This window comes from Sus scrofa, chromosome 4 (assembly GCF_000003025.6).
Source record: "Sus scrofa isolate TJ Tabasco breed Duroc chromosome 4, Sscrofa11.1, whole genome shotgun sequence".
Classification (NCBI taxonomy): domain Eukaryota; kingdom Metazoa; phylum Chordata; class Mammalia; order Artiodactyla; family Suidae; genus Sus; species Sus scrofa.
In genome coordinates, this window is record NC_010446.5 from 97,438,932 (window position 1) to 97,464,231 (window position 25,300).

The following is a 25,300-nucleotide window of genomic DNA, read 5'->3' on the forward strand; positions in this document are numbered from 1 at the left end:
ACCTTTTTTTAAGGATCACCAATGTCAAGTGGAAGACTTTAGACTTAAAGGAGTTCCCTGGTGGCTCAGCAGATTAAGGATCCAGTGTGGTTGCTACTGTGGCTCAGCTTCAGTGCCTGGCCCTGGAACTTCACATGCTGAAAGTTCAGCCCCCCCCCCCCAAAAAAAAACGCACTGGCATGTAAGGATATCAAATGCAGAATTTTTTAAATCTGGGAATTAAGTCTAGGTATATACTACATGGCAATTATATTTTCCCATAAACCAGATTTTCAAAGTGAAAGTTTTTTTAATGTAATTCGTTTTTTGATTGTACCCATGGCATATGGAAATTCCCAGGCCAGGGATCAAGTCCAAGCCACAGGCCACACCTGATCCTTTGAACCCGCTGCACCACAGAGACAACACTGGATCCTTAATCTGCTATGCCACAGTGAGAACTCCAAAATGAAAGTTTAAAAAAATCTCAGCAGAAAGGCTCCTTCAGCAAAGGAGCATCTCTCTCATGGATAACTTGGGTAATCCCAGAGGAATCAAGGAGGGGCTGCTGTTGACTGGACATTCCAGACCTTGACTGCACTTGCTCGCTCACTCAATGAAGCCGGCTCAGCCATGGAACTGGAGCTCCTCTACAACAGGGTCATGAGACCAGTTAGTCCCCAGTTTCTTTCTAATACAACTCTACTCTTCCTGCTTCTGTGCTTCCTGTTTCTTTTGTCTATGGAAATCCACCCCATCAGAGAGGAGGAACTAGCGCTTGTCTCCCAATTTGGACTGAACATATACAGATGAAAATCTCCCAACAAGGTTTAAGTCTTTCTGAATTCCCTAGTGCTTGATTCTTGCTCCTGGCAGGTGCCCGGATGGTTAGAATAAAGGAGCAAATGCCTGTGGGGCAGGGGGAGGGAAAAAGCTTAAAATCTTTGGGTCCTTTCCCTCTCTGGCTCAGGCCCCTCTGATCTTTTAAGTCGTTAAATGTTTATCCTACAGTGAACATGCTCATTTTTCACTCCAGCCGACCCCATCCTCCCTTCGTCCCCAAGAAACAGTGAACACTGAGGAGTCTGCTACCCTTTATTCCTAAGATGGAAGGTGTCCTGAAGGACACCCTGGGCCCCCAATTCCCATTTATCAAGGCTCCCAGCCCCTCATAGGGTAGCGATAAGCCGCTTCAGGGAGGCTCACTGGGCAGGTGACCAGGGTCCCTTTCAAGGGGATACACCATAAAGATGACATTGTCCCAGGGAGGAAGGGCTGGGTGATCTGGTCTGACCACCTCAAAGCCCATGTAGCTGAAGGCCCGTAGCAAGTCACCTGTGAAAGAAGAGAACAAGTTAAATGCTCTGAAGCTCAATACAGCTATTCCCCCAGACTTGACTTCTTCCACTAGGAAAAGATGGGGGGAAGCAGCGTAGCACAGGCACTAGGATGACAGACTTTGGTGTCAAACAGACCTAGGCTCTAACCCTGGCTTCAGCATTTTCTTAACTTTGTAATGTTTTACAGGATAGCCCTTCTGAGGGGTTGTTTTTTTTTTTTTTTTTTTTGTCTTTTGTCTTTTTTGTTGTTGTTGTTGCTATTTCTTGGGCCGCTCCCGCGGCATATGGAGGTTCCCAGGCTAGGGGTTGAATCGGAGCTGTAGCCACCGGCCTACGCCAGAGCCACAGCAATGTGGGATCCGAGCCACATCTGCGACCTACACAGGATCCAAGCTGTGTCTGCGACCTACACCACAGCTCACGGCAACGCCGGATCGTTAACCCACTGAGCAAGGGCAGGGACCGAACCCTCAACCTCATGGTTCCTAGTCGGATTCGTTAACTACTGAGCCACAACGGGAACTCCCTGAGCTTGTTTTCTCATCTGTAAAATGGGGCTTGCAGAACCTTTCTCACAATTTAAATGAGATGTTTATGAGGTGCCTGACGCAATGATGGCGTAGTAAACTCTCGACCGTCTTAGTCATATATCCAACAGAATATAAGTCTCTTGAGGGAAAAGGTGTCGTTTCTGTACCGTGAACCCAGCATCTGGTTAAATACATTCTTACGCTGGCCTTATGCCCGACCCTTTTACACTACAGGTGCTTAAAACATCTGAGATCCTTTCTGTCCTATCGGCCACATCCCTTGAATGCTTCTGTGTAATTTCACCAGTGCTCCATCAGTCTAGCTTCTGAAGTCTACACGCAGAGTCTTCCTGCTAGTCTGGTTATAACATGAATGAACAGGATGCTAGGTGCCTAATTTCCTTGGTGGCAAGTGGGAGGAGAGGAGGTAAAGCCCTGAACTGCCTGAGCTTCCCTCTCCCACAAAGGAAAAGTCCCTGTCCGCTCCTTCGGCACACAGGGCCAGGAAGGACAGAGCAGATCCCCACCTCTGTCATTCCGGTTGTTTTGGAAATTCACAAACACGGAGTCCACATTGGTCTTCTCCTCTACATACTCCAGTGTTGCAGTTAAACTAGGGACCAGAGGGGAAAAAAATCACAGTTAATGTTTAGCAAACTCAAAATCCAGAAACATGCCTACTTGGAGAAGAAGAATCGTATTGCTTAGTTCTTCCTGACCCAAATCATGATATGAAAATTGCTAAACTGGAGTTCCCATGATGGCTCAGCAGAAACAATCTGACTAGTATCCATGAGGTTGCAGGTTCGATCCTTGGCCTCACTCAGTGGGTTAAGGATCTGGCATTGCCATGAGCTGTGTAGGTTGCAGACACAGCTCAGATCTGGCATGGCTGTGGCGTTGGCCAGCAGCTACAGCTTCAATTTGACCCCTACCCTGGGAACGTCCATATGCTGCGGGTGCAGCTCTAAGAAAAAAATAATAAAATGAAAAGGAGTTCCCATCGTGGCTCAGTGGTTAACGAATCTGACTAGGAACCATGAGGTTGCAGGTTTGATCCCTGGCCTTGCTCAGTGGGTTAAGGATCCGGCGTTGCTGTGAGCTGTGGTGTAGGTTGCAGATGCAGCTCAGATCCCGCGTTGCTGTGGCTCTGGCATAGGCCAGTGGCTACAGCTCCGATTAGACCCCTAGCCTGGGAACCTCCATATGCCGCACAGGAGCAGCCCTAGAAAAGGCAAAAAGACGAAAAATAAAAATGTTTAAAAAAAGGTTGCTAAACTAGTTTTGATTTTTCTTGGAAGCCAAGGAATTATACACTACTGGACTGACACCCATGCTATGGAAGGGGCCACTCTATAAAGACAAACGGCCGAAGAGCACTTCCTTTTAACTATCTGTGGATCCCCACTTGTGTTTCTGAATCAGTTTAGCAACCTCTCATAGGCTGTTATCCCTGGCTCAGCTCACAGGTGGTTTAGTGGTTTGACTGTATCTAGCTCCTGAATAAGCCCTCGCAGGTTAGCATGTCCACTACCTGATTATGACATAAGAGTGAAATCCCCTGCCTTCTCCTTCCCCTCTCCCCTACCCAGTCTGTCACCTTTCCCGGTTGCCTTGATCCAGAGCTCGATATGGGATATCCAGGAAGAGTCTCTGGTCACTAAGAAGTCCGTGCCAATGTGCAGAGGTCTGGGGGCTGAGGCGGAAGTGGAAGTCTAACTGCACGGGGTCCTGGTGAAGCAGGGGGTCAGTAGCCAGCACCGTCAGGTTCCCAGCCTAGAAAAGAAGTAAAAATGAGAGTAATAGTCTGTTTCTGGCCCTCAAATCAGATCTCAGGCCAATTTAGGTGAGTCTCTGGAAGCTAGAAGGAGGCTGATGGGGAGCCTGGAAGAACTGGAGCCAAGGTCTAAATATCCATTAATCCTAGAACCTATCTCTATCATGGAGTTCTCCTTGATGCCAAGCAATTTGGAATCTGGAGTTAAAGCAGTGTTACTTCGTGATCTCACTCAGGGGTGCACTAACCATTCAGAAACTTATATTTACATCAGAGAGCTTATTCTTTAGACCAAGCCGTGCCATCTATTTACTGTCTCACTGAAAACTTTCTTGTATTTTTTTTCCATCATATGAGTTTACTCTAAACTCTCTCATTCTTATTTAAAACGCAGAGCTCATACCCAGGCATGTTACGACACAAGGGCATGTGCAGGAGTTCTGGGTTCTAGTCCCAGAACTTAGCATCTAAACAGCTTTATGTTCCAGAAATCTTAATACAGTCTTATCTATCTTTGCTCCCACTTCCTCTTTTCCCATCCTGCTTTTCATCACCAGCCCTAGGACCTTGCCTTAAGATCTCTGGACCAGAAACATTGTCTATAAAGCAAGTACCTTTTGCACCATGGGCTTCAGGGTCTCATCTAGCTATAGCTTTCTATGATTTACTTTCCAGCTAGCTAATGTCCCTTTGCAAGATGTCATTACAGCAATCAAGGGGCTGCCATGTCTCAGCACCAGCTCCCAGTCCACTTACCGAATACAATTCTTTAAGCTGGTTGCAGTCACCCTGCTCGGTGCTTCTGCCCCCCTGAGGGCCTACTAGGGACTCAGGAGCACTGAAGGCAGCAACGGGGCCGGAGTGTCAAGTCCTCCTGTTCTTTATAAGTGATGCTGTTTGGGAGAAAGAAGCCCAAAGTAGTTTATCTCTGAGTCTGAGATGGGGAAAGACTCATAGATTCCAGGTGCACAGGGCTAGGCTCTGGCACTGTCCTCTGTATCTTTCATGAGCCTGTTTCCATTTATCCAGGTCAGCCAGATGGAAAAAGTCTATAAAGTTCCCTGCCAGCCTTCCACCCTATTTTGCTATTACATCTTTTACCACTTGGGAAGTTCATTCAAATTCTTTTATTTTTCTTTACAAGTATACAAACAACTACAAATTGAGATGAAAACAAGTACCTTTTATAACAAGGCAGCATCTTCTCCCGGAGGGTGATCCGGTATTTGTAACAGTAAAGATAATAGGCGTATGGTGACCAGATCGGGTAGAGGTAGTTCCGTGTTTTTCCCCTCTTGGTATAAGAAAGGGAGTAGATTGAGGGGCGCGACCTGTAGCAAGGCAGTTTCTTAGTTCAGTGCCTCCCTGCGGCAAAGTGAGGTTCAGAGACAGGTGGCAGAGATTCAAGCAACCTGGTGCCATTGTGACACAGTCAGCACTATGACATGGACAAAGGGTCAGCCCTTATGTCACTTCAGGACTCCTCTCTGCTACTCCCCTACCCCACCCTAACCCCTTAACCAAGGCTCCTATTCAACTGATATGCACTTCATAGCTGCCCTAGAGGTTAAAATACTTTAGCTTCTGTACTAGTTGGTAAACAGTCCTGGCTGACCACTTGTTCCCACCCGATATGGGCCCCCCTCTGGCACATGCATGTGCACACACACTTCAGCAGCTAATGTGCTGCAGTCTGACACTGCAGGGGGTTTCTCAGGCCCTGATCCAGTATCTGACCTAACTGGTTGGTTCCCAGTTCCTATCAGGTGTATGTATAATATATATATATAATGTATATGTATATACATAATATATATATTTTTTAAACAAGGGGTCGTTTTTTTTTTTTTTTTCCAGTCTTTTGTCTTTTTAGGGCCACACCCACGGCAGATGGAGGTTCCCAAGCTAAGGGTCTAACTGGAGCTACAACTGCCGGCCTACACCACAGCCACAGCAATGCAGGATCTGAGCTGTGTCTGCAATCTACACCACAGCTCACGGTAATGCCAGATCCTTAACCCACTGAGCAAGGCCAGGGATTGAACCCACATCCTCATGGATAATATTAATGGTTAACCACTGAACCACTACAGGAACTCCTATTTTTTTTTTTAAGTTTTATGGGAGTTTTATGGGAATATAGTTGATTTACTATGTTACGTAAATTTCCGCTGTACAAGAAAGTGATTCAGCTACACATGTATACATCCATTCTTTTTCAGATTTATTTTTATTATCCCTACCCTTAATAACCCAGTAGTGCTATGTATTGATGAACTTTCTCATTGCCTTATAGGGTAGGAATTGCAAATTAAATGCCTCCAGGAACCTGAACAGCTAATGGAAATTAGTGGAGCTGCTAGGTTGGGCTGTAGCAAAACCCTAGAAAAAGTAGCACAACTCAGCTTCGTCCAGTTGCCATGCATGATTGCAGACTCAGTGGTACCAGATCATATGATTTTTCAATAGGAACTAGAAAGGCCTATTTTTTTGTGATAAATTTTTCAAAAATTTAAAAAATACTGGCTACTAACTCAAAAAAATTAAAATTGATTAAAAAAATCAACCTTGTGAACAAAATTCGGTTCTGGGGCCACCAGTTTGAGACCTCTGCATATTTGCTCATTCGTCATTTAACAAATATTTGTTGAGGGCCTACTATGAGCCAAGCACTATTCTGGGTGCCTGAGATACACAAGTAAACAAACCAAAGATCCCTGTCCCATCTTTAAGTTTGTAAATAATAACTTAAACAATAAACATTAGAAAATTATTTAGTATATTAGAAGATGGAGTTCCCATTGTGGCTCAGTGGTTAATGAACCCGACTAGCAACCACGAGGACGCGGGTTTGATCCTTGGCCTCTATCAGTGGGTTAAGGAGCCAGTGTTGCCATGAGCTGTGGTGTAGGTCACAGATGCAGCTCAGATCCCGTGTTGCTGTGGCTGTGGAGTAGGCTGGCAGTTGTAGCTCCAATTAGACCCCTAGCCTGGGAACCTCCATATATCTCGGGTGCAACCTAAAAAAAAAAAAAAAAGAAAAGAAAAAGAAAGAAAAAAGGAGTGATAGCTGTCATGGGGGAAAATAGAGTAGAATAAGAAGGATCAGGAGTATGGAGGGGATGTGGCAGATGCAGTAATAAATAGGGTGACCTATGTGGGCTCATTGAAAAGGTGACATTTAATCAAAGACTTGAAGAGGGTGAGGGAATTAGGCCAAGCCAACATATGAGGGTAAGAGCATTCTGTGTCAAACCAACAGCCAGTGCAAGCCCTCAGGAGAATGTCAGTATTTCCAAGAAACAGTCAAGAGGGTGTTCCCATGGCGGCTCAGTGGTAATGAACCCGACTAGCAACCATGTGGATGTGGGTTTGATCCCTGGCCTTGCTCAGTGGGTTAAAGGGTCTGGTGTTGCTATGAGCTGCGATGTAGTTCACAGATGCAACTCGGATCCTGCATTGCTGTGGCTGTGGCGTAGGCCAGCAGCTATGGCTCCAATTCAACCCCTAGCCTGGAAAATTACATATGCCACAGGTGCAGCCCTACAAAGCAAAAAGCAAAAAAGAAAAGAAAAGAAACAGCCGAGTCCACTGTGGGTAGACTAGTACAAACTATAGGGAGAATAGAAAAAGAAGAGAGCTAATGGGGCCAGATCATATAGGGCCTTATAGACCATATAGGGCCTTATAGACCATTGCATGACCTTTTTCTTTTACTCTGAGTAAAAGGGAAAGTCATTGCAGATTTTGAGTGGAAGAGAAATGATCTGACTTATGTTTTTGGAAACATTCAAAAAATACAAAGACTGTTGCATTTTAAATAAACTGTATAGCACTAAAGGATATTTGTTGGGAGACTATTGCAATAATTCAGAAGAGAGTGTCTTAGTCCAGGATGGAGTATTAGAAGTGATAGGATGTGGTCAGATTCTAGAAATAGTATATGAGTAGCAACCACAGGATTTCCTATAGTAGGACAAAAGCTGAGTCTAAGAACTGCAAGAATGAGGAGTTCCCATCGTGGCTCAGTGGTTAACAAACCCAACTAGCATCCATGAGGACACAGGTTCGATCCCTGGCCTCACTCAGTGGGTTAAGGATCTGGCACTGCCGTGACCTGTGGTGTAGGTTGAAGACACGGCTTGGATCCCCTGTTGCTGTGGCTCTGGTGTACAGTGTACAGTGTGGTGTACAGTGGCTACAGCTCCAGTTCAACCCCTAGCTGGGAACCTCCATGTGCCGAGCATTTGTCCCCAAAAAGACCACCAAAACAAAACAAAACACCAACCCTGAAAGAATGGAGTTATCATCTACTGAAAGGGGAAGGGCTGCTGGGCTGCTGGTGAGGCCGTGTAGACCGGGAGGTAGAGATGGGTTTACTTAGGAGCACGTTGACTTTGAATTGTTCATTAGACATATAAGGGAAAGATGACATGTAAGCAGTTGGATAATTCAGGTCTGGAGTTTAGAAATCTGGGATGGAGACAGAAATTTGAACTCATTGGCATATAAATGGTACATTAAGCCACGAGACAGAGATGAGTAAAGATGAATGTGTACACTGAGATGAGTAAAGATCCAAAGACTGAATCCTGGGGGTACTCTAAGAAGTAGGAATAAAAGAAATCTGCAAAGGAGACCGTGAAGAAAAATAATGAAGTAGGAAAAAAACAAAAACAAATTGGTGTCCTGAAAGCTAAGAAAGTATAATTAGGAGGAGGGACTGCCGGTCAAAGGCTGTTTATGGGTCAAATAACATGATGCATAGAGCATCTTTCCATAATATCTTTCCTGCCAAACAGACCCTATTCATTCCATTTATATGGTTTACTCCCTGTACTGAAACACTCCACAGAGGGAACTATCCCCCTTGTGATTTAGAATTCATTAAATATGAGCCCAAATACTGCAGAGTAATGATTAAGAGTTAGAGAACTCCTCAGGTTGACACAGTCTTCCATAGGATCCATCCTTTCACCACTTTTGGGTAGATTTGGAGCAAGGAAAAGTGAGAGCAGCACACGCCACCCCCGACCCCAGCACTCAGTTTTCATAGAATGTCAGAATTAGAAGTGACGTCGGAGAACTACTAGAACTGAATCAAAGCCGCCGCTCTAAAGACAAAGAGTAGCCATGGAGTTCCCGCCAGGGCACAGTGGGTTAAAAATCTGACTGCAGCAGCTGGGGCCGCTTCCGAGCTGCAGGTTCAATCCTCTGCCTGGCGGCCTGGCGCAATGGGTTAGGGATTCAGCATTGCCACAGCTGTGGCTTGGATTCAATCCCTGGCCCCAGGAACTTCCATATGCTGCAGGTGCAGCCATAAACTTAAAAAAAAAAAAAAAAAAAAAAAAAGTGAAGCCAAAAGGGGAAGAGGCTGTTAGTGAAACCCAACAGTCATCGATGGCTATGGGTGTCCCTCCTCCAACCAAAAAGAAATAAAAAGAAGAGAGTGGGGGAAATGCTGAATCATAGAGCACTCATCCCAGATCCCAAGGCGGCGGCGGCGGCGGCGGCGTCTGCTGCCCGGGCTTCCCCAGGCTGAGCTCCGTCTCAGGCGCGCCGCGGGCACCCGGTGGGGACCTTTTCTGCCGCCGGCGCCGGGGCCCTTCCAGTTCTCCCTCGGCGTCCGCGACCATGGCGGCGGCCGCCTGCACGGCCGCGGGCGGAGGTCTGCTGCGGGCAGGCCTTGAGCGGCTGCTGCGAGGAGGAGTTCGGGCGCTCCTCCGGCCGCGACTTGAAGGGGTCACCCCCCGCTCGGAGCGCGCCTTCAGCCTCTCTCTCAGTCGGGTGAGGGCCGGGTCTGAGTTCTGGGTCTGAGTACTGTTTGGGGGGGCGCGGTTGAGACCTGGTGAGGCCCCGGCCTGGGGTGGTGGGCTCTTTTTCAGGTGCTGGCGGCCAGAGGAGGAGGCCTTTGCAGGGAGACTCGCTTATCGTTGTTCCCCCGGCCACCAGAGCACGGTCATTGTGGAGCGTTGGTGGAAGGTGCCGCTAGCCGGAGAGGGCCGGAAGCCGCGTCTGCATCGGCGACACCGCGTCTACAAGCTAGTGGAGGACACGAAACATCGGCCCAAAGACAATCTGGAGCTCGTCCTCACGCAGTCGGTGGAAGGTAAGGCCCGGACAGAGATACTTCCTATCTCAGGCTGGTCCTGTTTGGTATCAGTTTTTTTTTTTTTTTTTTTTTTTTTTTTGCCTCTTTGACTACTTTGCTGGAATAATTAGCTCTCTATTTGAGAAAAGGGAGCCCTAAAAAGTACTGTGATTGTGACATTGGCCTCCTACCTAGAAGATTAGAAGATAAATGCAGCAGCGTCATTAACGGTGTGTATGGGAAGAGAAGTCTGACAGTACGTGCCATAAATAGTGAAATCCTGTGATAGGACAGCACGTCACGTTGCACAGGGAACATTCATCAGGCCCTAAAGAAATGAATGAGAAGTCTCTTACGTGTTGCTCCTAGTGGATACTGATATTTTTTTCTAAAAAGAATAAGCACTGAGAGAAGGCCTTTTTTTCTTGAGTTCTCTCCTCTTTAGGGACTGCTAGATAATTCTGATCCGTTTTCTCTATTCTCTGTTGGCAGAACTTGGAGTCCGAGGTGACCTCGTCTCAGTGAAAAAATCTGTGGGCCGTAATCGGCTACTTCCTCAAGGACTGGCTGTATATGCATCTCCTGAAAACAAGAAGCTGTTTGAAGAGGAGAAATTGGTGAGCTCAAAAGAGGGCAGAGAGGGCCTTGGAAGAATTAAAACCTAGATTTACTCTAGCAGCTTCTTTACCTTTGATATTTAATTTGAAAATGAAGTAGGGACTAGAAGAACAGGAATTCAGAAGCCTAGCCTATGCTCAGAATAGTAAGTTACCTTACTGTTAGTTACCTTAGACTTACTTTTCTTTTTTATTCATCTTTAACTTTCTTATTTCTAGCTGAGACAAGAGGGAAAATTAGAGAAACTCCAGACCAAGGCAGGTGAGGCGGTGAGTAGAAGCATAGAAAACCTTTATGTATTGGTCACCTACAGAAGTCACCAGCCACTTCCTCTTGATTTCTTTGAAGTCTGCTGATTTCAGGTACAGGGTAGAGGCAAGGGGAAGTGTTGTGGCTCCTGAAAGTGGTATTGAGAATTCTGGGGAGATTCTGACTTGTTCTACCTTATTGAGGGAGGCCCCAATCTGAGCACCAGGGCACCCGTTGAAAAGTATGAGATGAGGACTCTGCCTTCAGAGATGTTTACAGAAAAGTTGGAGAGAACATAGACACATGAGAAAGTAATATGTAAACTCAAGGCAGTAAATAAATTGTGATTGAGATGGACCAAAATGGGGTAGGGTGATTGGGGAGGGGGTTTTTTCAGATGGGACTAAATTACGCCTTGTAGGATTAGTAGACTTTGGATGGGCAAGGAGGGTGGGAAAAGGTATTCTTTGTTAGGGTTTTTGTTTTTGTTTTTCTTGAATTTTTTTTATTAAAGTATAGTTGATTTATGATGTGCCGATTTCTGCTGTGCAAAGTGACTCAGTTTTATATATATATATATACACACACACACACACACACACACACATATATACATACATACATACATACCTTCTTTGCCAGGGGAGGGGGGCACCCTTGAGGCATGTGAAAATTCTTGGTCCAGGGATTGAATCTGTGCCACAGCAGGGACAACGCTGGATCATTAACTGACTGTGCCAAAGAGAACTCATATTTGTTCTTTTTTAATTCTTTCCATCATGGTCGATCTCAGGAGATCAGATATAGTTCCCTGTGCTGTACAGTAGGCCCTTGTTGTTTATCCATTCTAAATGTGATAGTTTGCATCTAATAATCCCGAAGTCCCAGTCCATCCCACTCCCCCCACCCCTTGGCAACCACAAGTCTATTCTCTATGACCCTGGGTCTGTTCCTTGGTTTGGTGTGGGTTTTTTTGTTTTTGCCAAGATCAATTTTATTTTATTTTTTTAATGGTTTTTATTTTTTCTATTATAGCTGGTTTACAGTGTGTTCTGTCAATTTTCTACTGTACAGCAAAGGATCCAGTCACACATAGATATATACATTCTTTTTCTCACATTATCCTCCATCATAAGTGACTAGATACAGTTCCCAGTGCTATATAGCAGGATCTCCATTCCAAAGGCAATACTTTGCATCTGTTAACCCCAGATTCCCAGTCCATCCCACTCCCCCTTGACAACCACACATCTGTTCTCCAAGTCAGTAAGTTTCTTTTCTTTGGAAAGGTTCATTTATGCTGTATGTTAGATTCTAGATATAAGTAAGTGATATCATATGGTATTTGTCTACTCTTTCTGACGTATTTCACTTAGTATGAGAGTCTCTAGTTCATCCATGTTGCTGAAAATGGCATTATTTTGTTCTTTTTTATGGCTGAGTAGTATTCCATTGTGTATATATTATCACATCATCTTATTCCATTCATCTTTTGATGGACATTTAGGCTGTTTCCATGTTTTGGCTATTGTGAATAGTGCTGCAGTGAACATATGGGTACATGTGTCTTTTTCAAGGAAAGTTTTGTTCAAATACATGCCCAAGAGTAGAATTGTTGGGTTATATGGTAGTTCTGTATTTAGTTTTCTGAGGTACCTCCATACTGTTTTCCATAGTGGCTGTATGTTTCTGGTTTGTAAATAAATTCATTTGTGCCATATTTTAGATTCCACATATTAGTGATAGTATATGGAATTTGTCTTTCTCTCTCTGACTTAATTCATTTAACGTGATAATCTCTAGTTGCATCCATGTTGCTACAAATGGCATTATTTTGTTCTTTTTTATGGCTGAGTAGTATTCGGTTGTATATATGTACCACATCTTAATCCATTCATCTGTCAATGGACATTTAGTTTGTTTCCATGTCTTGGCTGTTGTGATTAGTGCTACTGTGAACATGGGGGTGCATCAGTCTTTTTGAATTACGGTTTTGACCAGATATATGCCCAGGAGTGGGATTGTTGGATCATGTGATAATTCTATTTTTAGTTTCTGAGGAACCTCCTTCCATAGTGGCTGTATTAACATACATTCCTACCAACAGTGAAGGAGGGTTCTTTTTTCTCCACACCCTCTCTAGCGTTTGTTTTTTTGTAGACTTTTTAATGATGGCCATTCTGCAGGTGTGAGGTAGTAACTCATTATAGTTTTGATTTGCATTTCTCTAATAATTAGTGATGTTGAGCATCTTTTCATGTGCCTGCTGGGCATTTGTATGTCTTCTTTAGAGAAATGTCTATTTAGGTCTGCCCATTTTTCAGTTGAGTTGTTTGAGCTGTTTGTGTATTTTGGAGATTAAGCCCTTGTTAATTGTATTGTTTACAAATACTTTTTCCTACTCTGTAGGTTGTCTTTTTTTTTTTTTGTCTTTTTGTCTTTTTGCCATTTCTTGGGCCACTCCCGTGGCATATGGAAGTTCCCAGGCTAGGGGTCGAATCGGAGCTGTAGCCCCTGGCCTATACCAGAGCCACAGCAACGCGGGATCCAAGCCGCATCTGCAACCTACACCACAGCTCATGGCAAAGCCAGATCCTTAACCCACTGAGCAAGGGCAGGGATCGAACCCGCAACCTCATGGTTCCTAGTCAGATTCATTAAGCCCTGAGCCACAATGGGAACTCCTGTCTTTTCATTTTGTTTATGATTTCCTTTGCTGTGCAAAACTTGTAAGTTTAATTAGGTCTCATTCGTTTTTATTTATTTATTTAAAAAAAATTTTTTTTTAGGGTTGCACTTGCAGCATATGGAAGTTCTCAGGCCAGGGGTTGAATCAGGGTAATAGCTGCCAGACTATGCTACAGTCAGAGCAACACCGAATCCGAGTCACATCAGTGACCTGTACCACAGGTAATGGCAATGCCAGATCCTTAACCCACTCAGTGAGGCCGGGGATTGAACCTGTGTCCTCATGGATACCAGTCAGATTCGTTTTCCACTGAGCCATGAAGGGAATTCCTGTTTTTATTTCTATTGCCTTGGGAAACTGACCTAATAAAACATTTTTATGGCTTAAGTCAGAGAATGTGTTTCCTGTGTTCTCTTCTAGGAGTTTTATAGTGTTGTATCTTATGTTTAAGTTTTTATGCCATTTTGAATTTATTTTTGTGCATGGTGTGAGCATGTGTTTTAAATTCATTGAATGACATGGAGCTGTCCAATGTGAAAGGTATCCTTAAGGGATGAAAATTATAAGTAGATGGTTAAAGCATGTTGAGGTTTGGGGGTGGATTCTTGTTTTGTTTTAATTTTTTTGTTTTTGTTTTTTGCTTTTTAGGGCCGCACTCGTGGCGTATGGAAGTTCCTAGGCTAGGGGTTGAAGGGGTCGAATGGGAGCTACAGCTGCCAGCCTACACCACAGCCACAGCAACCAGGGATCCGAGCCATGTCTGCGACCTACACCACAGCTCACGGCAACGTCAGATCCCCAGCCCACTGAGTGAGACCAGGGATCGAATCCCCATCCTCATGGATACTAGTCGGATTTGCTTCTGCTGCACCACGATGGATCTCCGGGGCGGAGGGCTGGGAGGGGGTGCAGATTTTGTTTGTTTTTCCAGGGCTGCACCTGTGGTATGCTGTTGGGATTTTTAACTTTTTTATACAGTTTTTAAAGATTACACTCCATTTACAGTTATTACAAAACTGTTTTCCTCATGTTGTAAGATACATCCTTGTAGTCTACCTTATACCTAGTAGTTTGTACCTCCCACTCCTCTACCCCTGTATTGACCCAGTAACCACTAGTTTGTTCTCTATATCTCTTACTTTTTTGTTCATTCACTAGTTTGGTGTATTTTTTAGATTTCGCATATAAGCAATATCATATAGCAATTGTCTTTCTCTGACTGATTTCACTTTAGCATAATGCACTCCAAGTCCATCTATGTTTCTGTGTTGCAAATCAAAAAATTTCATTCTTTTTTGGCTGAGTAGTATTTCATTGTATGAAAAATACTACATCATCTTTTTTTCTTTTTTTCTTTTTTGTATTTTTAAGGCCGTACCCACGGTGTGTAGAGGTTCCCAGGCTAGGGGTCGAATTGGAGCTGTAGCTGCCATCCTACACCACAGCCACAGCAATGCCAGATCTGAGCTGCTTCTGTGACCTGTACCACAGCTCATGGCAACGCCGGATCCTTAACCCACTGAGCAAGGCCAGGGATCGAACCTGCGTCCTCATAGATACTAGTCAGATTTGTTTCCACTGAGCCATGATGGGAAGTCCCTTTTTTCTTTTTAATGGCCACATGTGTGGCATATGGAAGTTCCTTGGCCAGGGATTGAATCCATTCCACAGCTTCAGCCTTTGTCACAGCTGTAGCAACACTGGATCCTTTAACACACTGCATCAGGCTGGAGATCAAACCCACACCTCCTCATCAATCTAAACTGCTGCAGTTGGATTTTTAACCAGCAGGAACTCCAAAAATACCACGTCTTCTTTATTCATTCATCTGTTGATGGACATTTAGGTTGTTTCCATATCTTGGCAATTGTAAATAATGCGTCTGTGAACATTGGGGTACATGAATCTTTTTTTTTTTCCATTTTTTTTTATTACTCAAATGAATTTATCACATCTGTAGTTGTATAATGATCATAACAATCTGATTTCACAGGATTTCCATCCCACAGCCCAGGCACATCCCCCCACCCTCCAAACTGTCTCCTCTGGAGACCATAAGTTTTTCTTTTTTTTTTTTTTTTTTTTTTTTTTTTTTTGTCTTTTTGTCTTTTTTTTTGTCGTTGTTGTTGTTGTTGCTATTTCTTGGGCTGCTCCCTCGGCATATGGAGGTTCCCAGGCTAGGGGTTGAATCGGAGCTGTAGCCACCGGCCTACGCCAGAGCCACAGCAACGCAGGATCCGAGCCACGTCTGCAACCTACACCACAGCTCATGGCAACGCCGGATCGTTAACCCACTGAGCAAGGGCAGGGACCGAACCCGCAACCTCATGGTTCCTAGTCGGATCCGTTAACCACTGCGCCACGACGGGAACTCCCATAAGTTTTTCAATGTCTGAGTCAGCATCTGTTCTGCAAAGTTCAGTCTGTCCTTTTTTCAGATTCCACATGTAAGTGATAGCATTTGATGTTGGTGTCTCATTGTATGGCTGACTTGGCTTAGCATGATAGTTTCTAGGTCCATCCATGTTGCTAAAAATGCTGGTATTTCGTTCTTTTTCAAGGCTGAGTAATATTCCATTGTGTATATGTACCACATCTTCTGGATCTACTCCTCTGTCGATGGACATTGAGGTTGTTTCCATGTCTTGGCTATTGTAAATAGTGCTGCAGTGAACATTGGAGTACATGTGTCTGCGAGTCATGGTTTTCTCTGGATAGATGTCCAGGAGTGGGATTGCTGGATCAAATAGTAGTTCTATGTTGAGTTTTCTGAGGCATCTCCATACTGTTTTCCACAGTGGTTGCACCAGTTTACAATCCCACCAACAGAGTAATAGGGTTCCTTTTTTTCCATACCCTCTCCAGCACTTATTGTTTGTAGACTTTTGGATGCTAGCCATTCTGGCTGGTGTAAGGTGGTACCTCATTGTAGTTTTGATTTGCATTTCCCTAATAATGAGTGATGTTGAACATCTTTTCATGTGTTTTTTGGCCATCTGTATGTCTTCTTTGGAGAATTGTCTGTTTAGCTCTTCTGTCCATTATTGGATGGGGTTGTTTGTTTTCTTGGTATGGAGCTGCAGAAGTTGTTTATAAATTTTGGAGATTAATCCCTTGTCTGTCGATTCATTTACAAAGATCTTCTCCCATTCTGTGGGTTGTCTTTGTGTTTTGTTTAGGGTTTCCTTTGCTGTGCAGAAACTTTGAAGTTCGATTAGATCCCATTTGTTTATTTTTGTTTTTATTGTCAATACTCTAAGAGGTGGATCTGAGAAGATGTTGCTGTCGTTTATGTCAGAGAGTGTTTGGCCTATGTTTTCCTCTAGGAGTTTGATAGTGTCTGGTCTTATATCTAGGTCTTTAATCCATTTGGAGTTTATTTTTGTGTATGGTGTTAGGGAGTGTTCTAATTTAATTATTTTCCATGTGGCTGTCCAGTTTTCCTAGCACCACTTATTGAACAAGCTGTCCTTCCTCCATTGTATATTCTTGCCTCCTTTTTCATAGATGAGTTGACTGCAAGTGTGTGGGTTGAATTCTGGGCTTTCTGTCCTGTTCCACTGATGTCTATGTCTGTCTTTGTGCCAGTACCATACAGTTTTGGTGATTGTTGCTTTGTAGTATAGTCTGAAGTCTGGGAGCCTGATTCCTCCAGCTCCATTTTTCTTTTTCAGGATATCTTTAGCTATTCTGGGTCTTTTGTGCTTCCAAACAAACTTTAAAATATTTTGTTCAAGTTCTGTGAAAAATGTCCTTGGTAATTTGATAGGGATTGCATTGAATCTGTAGATTGCCTTAGGTAGTATAGTTATTTTGATAATATTAACTCTTCCAGTCCACGAGCATGGTATATCTTTCCATCTATTTGTGTCATCTTTGATTTCTTTCATCAGTGGCTTATAGTTTTCAGAGTATAGATCTTTTGTTTCTTTAGGTAGGTTTACTCCTAGGTATTTGATTCTTTTGGATGCAATGGTAAACGGGATTGCTTCCCTAATTTCTCTTTCTGCTTTTTCATTGTTAGTATATAGAAACGCTGTCGATTTCTGTGTATTGATTTTGTATCCTGTGACTTTGCCAAATTCGTGGATGAGCTTTAACAGTTTTCTGGAAGAGTCTTTAGGATTCTCTAGGTATAGTATCATGTCGTCTGCAAATAGCGATAGTTTTACTTCTTCCTTTCCAATTTGGATTCCTTTTATTTCTTTTACTTCTCTGATTGCTGTGGCTAGGACTTCCAGAACTATGTTGAAGAGTGGTGGCGAGAGCGGACATCCTTGTCTTGTTCCTGATCTCAGCGGGAATTCTTTCAGCTTTTCACCATTGAGAATGATGTTCGCTGTGGGTTTGTCATATATGGCCTTTATCATGTTGAGGTAGGTTCCCATTATGCCCACTTTCTGAAGGGTTTTTATCAGAAATGGGTGTTGGATTTTGTCAAAGGCTTTTTCCACGTCTATTGAGAGGATCATATGGTTTTGATTCTTCAGTTTGTTAATGTGGTGTATCACACTAATGGATTTGAGGATATTGAAGAACCCTTGCATCCCTGGGATAAATGCCACTTGATCATGTTGTACAATCCTTTTAATGTATTGTTGCATGCGGTTTGCTAGTATTTTGTTGAGGATTTTTGCTTTGATGTTCATCAGTGAAATAGGCCTGTAGTTTTCTTTTTTTGTGGAGTCTTTGTCTGGTTTTGGTACCAGGGTGATGGTGGCCTCATAGAATGAGTTTGGGAGTATCCCTTCCTCTGCAATTTTTTGGAATAGTTTCAGAAGGATAGGTGTTAGCTCTTCTCTAAATGTTTGATAGAATTTGCCTGTGAAGCCATCTGGTCCTGGACTTTTGTTTGTTGGAAGTTTTTTCATCACAGTTTCGATTTCAGTTCTTGTGATGGGTCCATTCATCTTTTCTATTTGATTTTAGTTTAGTCTTGGAAGATTGTACTATTCTAAGAATTTGTCCATTTCTTCTAGGTTTTCCATTTTATTGGCATATAGTTGCTTATAGTAGTCTCTTATGGTCCTTTGTATTTCTGTAATGTCTGTTGTGACTTCTCCTTTTTCATTTCTAATTTTATTGATTTCAGTCCTCTCTCTTTTTTGCTTGATAAGTCTGGCTAAGGGTTTATCAATTTTGTTGATCTTTTCAAAGAACCAGCTTTTCATGTCATTGATCTTTTCTATGGTTTTCTTTGTTTCTATTTCATTGATTTCTGCTCTGATCTTTATGATTTCTTTCCTTCTACTAACTTTAGGTCTTGTCTGTTCTTCTCTCTCGAGCTGCTTTAGATATAAACTTAGCTTGTTTATTTGGGCTTTTTCTTGTTTCTTGAGGTGGGCTTGTATTGCTATAAACTTTCCTCTTAGAACAGCTTTTGCTGCATCCCATAGGTTTTGGAGTGTCATATCTTCGTTGTCATTTGCTTCTAGGTACTTTTAAATTTCCTCTTTGATTTCTTCAGTGATCCATTGGTTGTTTAGTAGCATGTTGTTGAGTCTCCACGTGTTTTGTGTTTTTTTTCTTGTTGATTTCCAGTCGTATAGCGTTGTGGTTGGAAAAGATGCTTGATATGATTTCAATTTTCTTAAAGTTACTGAGGTTGGATTTGTAGCCCAGGATGTGATCAGTCTTAGAGACTGTTCCGTGTGGACTTGAGAAGAATGTGTATTCGGTTGCTTTTGGATGGGATGTCCTATAAATATCTATTAAGTCCATCTGGTCTAATGCTTCATTCAGGGTCTGTGTTTCCTTACTGCTTTTCTGTCTGGATGATCTGTCCATTGCTGTAAGTGGGGTGTTAAAGTCCCCCACTATGATTGTGTTATTGTCGATTTGTCCTTTTAAGGTTGTTAGCAGTTGTCTTATATATGGTTGGGTGTGTAGATATTTAAAATTGTTATATCATCTTGGATTGATCCTTTGATCATTAGGTAATGTCCTTCTTTGTCCCTTAAAATATTCTTCATTTTAAAGTCTATTTTGTCTGATGTGAGTATTGCTACTCCAGCTTTCTTTTGATCCCCGTTTGCATGAAATATTTTCTTCCATCCTCTCCCTTTCAATTTGTATGTGTCTCTAGAAGTGAGGTGGGTCTCTTGAAGACAGCATATATATGGGTCTTGTTTTTGTATCCATTCAGCCAGTCTATGTCTTTTCGCTGGGGCGTTTAGTCCATTCACATTTAAGGTAATTATTGATATGTATGTTCTTATTGCCATTTTATTAATTACTTCGGATTTGTTTTTGCTGCTCTTTTTCCTTTCCTTCTTCTCTTGTTCTTTTCTGCCTATAGAAGATCCTTTAGTATTTATTTTTAAGGCTGGTTTAGTGTTGCTGAATTCTCTCAGCTTTTGCTTATCTGTGAAGGTTTTGATTTCTCCTTCAAATCTGAACGAGAGCCTTGCTGGATAGAGTAATCTTGGTTGGAGGTTTTTTCCTTTCATCACGTTGAGTATATCATGCCACTCCCTTCTGGCCTGCAGAGTTTCTCTTGAAAAATCTGCCGATAGCCTCATCAGGGTTCCCTTGTATGTTATTTGTTTCTTTTCCCTAGCTGCTTTCAAGATTTTCTCTTTGTCTTTAATTTTGGTCAGTTTGATTATTATGTGTCTCGGGGTGTTCCTCCTTGGGTTTATTTTATATGGTACTCGTTGTGCTTCCTGGATTTGAGTGAGTGACTCCTTCCCCATGTTAGGAAAGTTTTCAGCTATTATCTCTTGGAATATTTTTTCTGTCTCCTTCTCTCTCTTTTCTCCTTCTGGCATCCCTATAATACGGATGTTGGTGCATTTCACGTTTTCCCAGAGTTCTCTGAGACTCTCTTCATTTGTTTTCAATCTTTTTTCTCTTTTCTGTTCTGCATCCGTAATTTCTGCTAATCTGTCCTCCACCTCGCTTATTCGTTCTTCTGCCTCCTGTATTCTGCTGTTAGCTGCTTCTAGTGAATTTTTTATTTCAGTTATTGTATTTTGCATCTCTTCTTATTTAAGTTTTATATCCTGTATCTCTTTGGTCAGTGTTTCCTGTAAGTTATCCATCTTTGCCTCCAGTTTATTTCCAATGTCTTGCATCATCTTCAGCATCAACAGTCTAAAGTCTTTTTCCTGGAGGCTGAGAATCTCCTCATGGCTTAGCTGTTTTTCTGGGGTTTTTCCTTTCTCCCTCATCTGAGTTATAGTCCTCTGTCTTTTCATTTTTATAGGTTTTTGGTGTGGTGACCTTACAAATAATAGAGTTGTAGCCTCTCTTACTTCTGATGTCTGCCCCCCTGTGGCTGAAGTCGGTATGGGGGGCTTGGTGTAGGCTTCCTGATGGGAGGGGCTGATGCCTGCCCCCTGGTAGGTGGAGCCAATTCTAATCCCTCTGGTGGGTGGGGCTTAGTCTCTGGATGGGATTAGAGGCAGCTGTGTGCCTGAGGGGTCTTTAGGTAGCCTGTTTACTGAGGGGTGGGGCTGTCATCCCACCTGGGTTGTTGTTTGCCCTGGGGCTTCTCAGCAGCTGGCTGATGGGTGGGGCCAGATTTTCCCAAAGTGGCCACCTACAGAGAAAGGCACTGCTGCTGAATATTCCTGAGAGCTTTGCTTTCAGTGTCCTTCCCTCACAACAAGCCATGTTCACCCCTGTTTTCCCAGGATGTCCTCCAAGAACTGCAGTCAGGTTCGACCCAGATTCCCTTGGAGACTTTGCTTTGCCCTGGGACTCAGTGCACGTGAAAGTCTGTGTGCGCCTTTTAAGAATGGGGTCTCCATTTCCCCTAGTCCCGTGAGCTCCTGTGCACAAGCCCCACTGGCCTTCAGTGCCAGATGCTGCAGGGCTCCCTCTCCCAGTGCCGGATCCCCACATGTGAGGGTTTGATGTGGGGCTCAGAACTCTCACTCCTGTAGGTGAGTCTGTGAACCAGTTAGTTTCCAGTCTGTGGAGCTTCCCACCCAGGAGGTATGGGGTTGTTTATATCATGAAATCGCCCCTCCTACCTCTTGATGTGGCCTCCTCTTTTTCTTCTGGAGTAGGGTATCTTTTTTAAGGTTTCCGGTCCATTTTGGTGAAGAGCGCTCAGTCTTTAGTTGTGAATTTTGTTGTTTTTAGGAGAGAAGTTGAGCTCCAGTTCTTCTATTCCGCCATCTTAATCCCGTCCTCCCAGGGTACATGAATCTTTTCAAATTCGTGTTTTTGGTTTTTTAGTTATATACCCAAGAGTGGAATTGCTAAGTAATATGGTAGTTCTATTTTTAATTTTTTGAGAAACCTCCATACTGTTTCCCACAAGGGCTGCACAGATTTACACTCCACCAGCAGTGTACGAGGATTCCCTTTTCTCCACATCCTTGCCAACATTGTGTGCTTTCTGATGATAGACTTTCTGACTGGTGTGAGCTGTTACCTTGATTGAAGCATATTTTAAAATAGAAAGTAGACCATAGACCAATCTAGCTAAAAAACAGAGGGCTTATATTAAGATATATATGACTCAAAATGGGTTGGGGTGAGGTTTACAAAGTATCTTGAATCCTCCTCTAGTGAATTTATACTTCATTCTGTAAGCAGGGAGGGATCATTAGTAGTGGAGGAATGGGATAGAAGGGCCAGAATAATGGGGTAAAACAGTCTATGAGAATCATTCCATCCTGAGATCTGCCAGCAATGGCCCTTATTGATGAGCATGACCTGTTTCTTCTTACTTAGGAACAGCCAGGTGTAGGCAGCATTCCCCTCCAGAGTATCGCTATAACATCTCTCCATTATATCAACCTTGAGACGATAAGAATGTTGTATCCATTCATCATTGCACCTGTCTTGGCATCAGGCAGAAATTGTGCTTTTCCTGAACTCTCAGACTTTGTGCCTCTTGCCCTCTTACTAATGTGTTTCCTCTCCTTTGATTCCAACTCTAACCTATCCTCTATATGCTTCATCTCAGACAGTGAAATTTCTGAGAAGATGTCACTTGGAGGTAGGGATGAAGAACAATGTCAAATGGGAGCTAAACCCTGAAATAGTTGCCCGCCACTTCCTCAGAAATGTGAGTATTCCCAACACCACTAAACCCCGGAGGGCGAAAGCTACCCCTGGGAAGGAGGTCTGTTAGCGATCCCTCTGTTAGAAAAGGTGTGATCATCCAGCTGGAGTTAAGGGACGCTCTCATCATTGATTTGTAGGCATGTGGGAGGGGGATACTAAGGACCAAGGGTGGTCACATAGAATTTGAAGACTGAGAGGAGAAGATGGTGGTATCGTTTTTCTCTAGCTGGGGAAAACCTGTGGAAATGTGACTCATTGGAGAATTCTTACTTTTGTGGATGGAGTGTGGTTTTGATCTCAAACCCTGTTTCTCTTTGAGAATCCACCTCCCTTTCTGAGAAGTAGGACTGAATTTCTTTGCCACTATCCATGGAGGTTTGTGCCTTCCCATGGGATCAGCCAGGGAAGACTCCCCAGTTTTATTCATTCCTGTACAGGAAAATCTAGAATCATGTGTGTGTGTATGTGTGTGTGTGTGTGTACATATATATATATATATGAGGTTGCCTAGAGTGGCAGCCATGTAAACAGCTCCTTTCGGCTGTGATTTTTTTTTTTTTCCCCAGCTTGGTGTTGTGGTTGCCCCACATGCGTTAAAGTTACCAGAAGAGCCCATCACACAGAGGGGCGAGTACTGGTGTGAGGTGACGGTGAGTGTTTCACATACTGTCTCCTTTTCCCTCCCTGGGTGGAAATCCACTAGAACTGGGTAGTGGTAGTTTTTATCTGCCTAACTGATCCGAGGATTCCTGTTGTTTTGTGTACAGGTAAATGGACTTGACACTGTGAGGGTACCTATGTCTGTGGTGAACTTTGAGAGGCCCAAGACCAAAAGATACAAGTACTGGTTAGCCCAGCAGGCTGCCAAGGGAGATGTCCCCACCAGCTCCCAGATGATCTGAACCTCTTCTCACCTCAAAAACAGTGACGCAGAATCAGAGGAATGGCGGAGCAGAAATGGGCCAGCCCTGTGATATCACTGCCAGCTCTTACCAAGTACGGAATTTTAGACAGCATGTGGGGACAGTGGATTAGACTGTGAATTGTCCATATTTGCAGTCTTCATCTTCAGTGGTTGGTTATCACATCTGACCTTATCGGGGCAGTCCTACTCCAGAAGTTTGATAAACTGAATATTAATAGACTGAATATTAATAGACTAAAAGAGTTTAGATCCTACATAGCCTCTTCATCCATTGGAATTCATTGGAACAAATGGTAAAGCTGGCTCATTCTCATCATCCAAACTGAACATTTGTATCTCAAGAAAAAATAAAGAGGTTGTGTTATTTTTAGGTGTTGTTTACTGGACTTGAGTAGACTGGGGACAGGACTCCCAAGTGGATGTCCTCTTAAGCCACTGGGGTTTGCTGCTAAAAAGGAAAAGAGAGTACATTTACAGGCTGCAGTCCACAGTTGCTAAGGTTACTCAAACAGCTGATGCCTTTGGTCTTAAAACTTATATTCTGGAGTTCCCATTGTAGCTTAGTGGTAAGAAACCCACCTGGCCTCCATGAGGACATGGGTTTGATCCCTGGCCTTGCTCAGTGGATTAAGGATCCGGTGTTACTGTGAGCTGTGGTGTAGGTCATGGACACGGCTCGGATCCTGCATTGCTGTTGGTATGGCGTATGCTGGCAGCTGTAGCTCCAATTCAACCTCTAGCCTGGGAACGTCCATGTGCCATGTGTGCAGCCCTAAAAAGACAAAAAAAAAATTACATTCCCATTAGGTATACTAATAAAGTCATCAATGCAGATGATGAATACAATGTGTTCTACTCTTCTAAGGAGATCTGAATAAGGCCTAAGGGTAATCGAGGCGTTCCCTGGTGGCACAGTGGGTTAAGGATCCAGTGTTGTCACTGCTGTGGCTCAGGTCAGTGCTATAACAAAAGATTCAATCCCTGGCCTGGGAACTTTTCCACATGCTGCGAGTCCAGGGAGGGAAAAAAAAAAGCCTTAGGATAATTGTTGGCGAAAATGAAGCTGGAATGGAAGAAGCTTAAAAAGGGAACTCTTGTTTAGTTTCTTGAACCAGCTCCTAAAATTTTGAAAAAGAAAATACCTTGGTTTCCAGACCAAGGTTAAGATACGGAGCTAGTCATTGTATAATTATTGAATAGGAGATGAGACAAGTAAATAGTTCTGCATAAATTCAAGGTCCATTCCTGGAAAAAAGACCAACTGTTGACAAGTGGATTATGCCAGAGCCATTTAGATGTGTGAGATTTTGCAGTTTGGGAAGGTTGAAGATGAGATAATTGACTCTTGCCATCATTTCCAAAGCTCAGTGAGATTGGTTTCTGTCATCCTATTTGAGCCCACCTACCTTGCCAAGCAAATTAACTGCTTTCATTCACATGAAGCCGTCCCTGCTAATGAGAGTTCTGTCTTCAGTAGCTGCATTAAAACCTGTATCTGACCTCACACTTGCCAGAACTCCACAACTCAGTTCTAGCACTGGTGTTTGAAATTTGCCATCCCTGCTGTCCTTGAAATGGAAAGCTCCTTTAATACAGCATCTTTCCATAACACCATGATGAAGCTCTCTGAAATTGTCTGAGCAACAGGCGCAACAATCCATGCAGCTGATCTCAAAAAGTAATTAAATACTCATCATAAGGTAAGTTCCTGGCAAAATGACTGAGTTGGAGATTTGGGTGCAGGAAGGTTACTGGGGGGGAGTCCTCTAGGTTAACACCAGTTGGGGAGTGAAGGAAACAGGATTAGGTAGAGAGAGAATTTGATGCTGATGCTGTCTCAACGAAGGTCTCAGTCACGGGGGAGCTCAAGCTAAGATGGCTGGGCAGAGGTATGTACCACATTGAGGTAAGTGGCCCCACACTGACCACCTGGGAACCACTCCATGTGGTTCTATCAGTGTGAACTGAAAGCAGCGGCAGTGCAGTTCTGGGTCTGGTCACCTCTTTAAGCAGCTTACATTTACCTTCCAGTGCAGCTGTGCCCAGTGCTATATGTGTCACTCATCTTATGAAGCATT

General features: G+C 43.4%; 2 protein-coding genes across 5 annotated transcripts; one reads left to right on the forward strand and one right to left on the reverse strand.

Annotated features, from left to right (window-relative positions):
- Window positions 1,062–9,562, reverse strand: OAZ3 (ornithine decarboxylase antizyme 3). 2 transcript variants are annotated; one of them, NM_001301406.1, is given in 6 exon segments: window positions 1,062–1,314; window positions 2,377–2,462; window positions 3,450–3,625; window positions 4,383–4,519; window positions 4,808–4,957; window positions 9,472–9,562. In NM_001301406.1, coding segments are annotated over 5 exon segments (561 nt in total). In that variant the 5' UTR covers window positions 4,828–4,957; window positions 9,472–9,562; the 3' UTR covers window positions 1,062–1,171.
- On the forward strand, window positions 9,229–23,592 carry MRPL9 (mitochondrial ribosomal protein L9). Of its 3 annotated transcripts, XM_003355175.4 has the most exons (7): window positions 9,229–9,413; window positions 9,579–9,735; window positions 10,210–10,334; window positions 10,554–10,604; window positions 22,197–22,298; window positions 22,864–22,947; window positions 23,065–23,592. In XM_003355175.4, exons 1-7 carry the CDS (start codon window positions 9,261–9,263, stop codon window positions 23,197–23,199), a joined length of 807 nt encoding a protein of 268 aa, XP_003355223.1. In that variant the 5' UTR covers window positions 9,229–9,260; the 3' UTR covers window positions 23,200–23,592. The 3 variants fall into 3 exon arrangements, with proteins under 3 accessions (XP_003355223.1, XP_003355224.1, XP_003355225.1); XM_003355176.4 differs by lacking the exon at window positions 22,197–22,298; XM_003355177.4 differs by lacking the exon at window positions 10,554–10,604.

Excerpts from the sequence above, each read along its gene's own strand:
- MRPL9 (XM_003355175.4), top strand. The coding sequence starts at position 9,261 with ATGGCGGCGGCCGCCTGCACGGCCGCGGGCGGAGGTCTGCTGCGGGCA. Across the intron at positions 10,605-22,196 it reads AGACCAAGGCAGGTGAGGCG|ACAGTGAAATTTCTGAGAAG; the intron begins GTGAGTAGAAGC and ends GCTTCATCTCAG. Across the intron at positions 22,948-23,064 it reads AGTACTGGTGTGAGGTGACG|GTAAATGGACTTGACACTGT; the intron begins GTGAGTGTTTCA and ends TTTTGTGTACAG.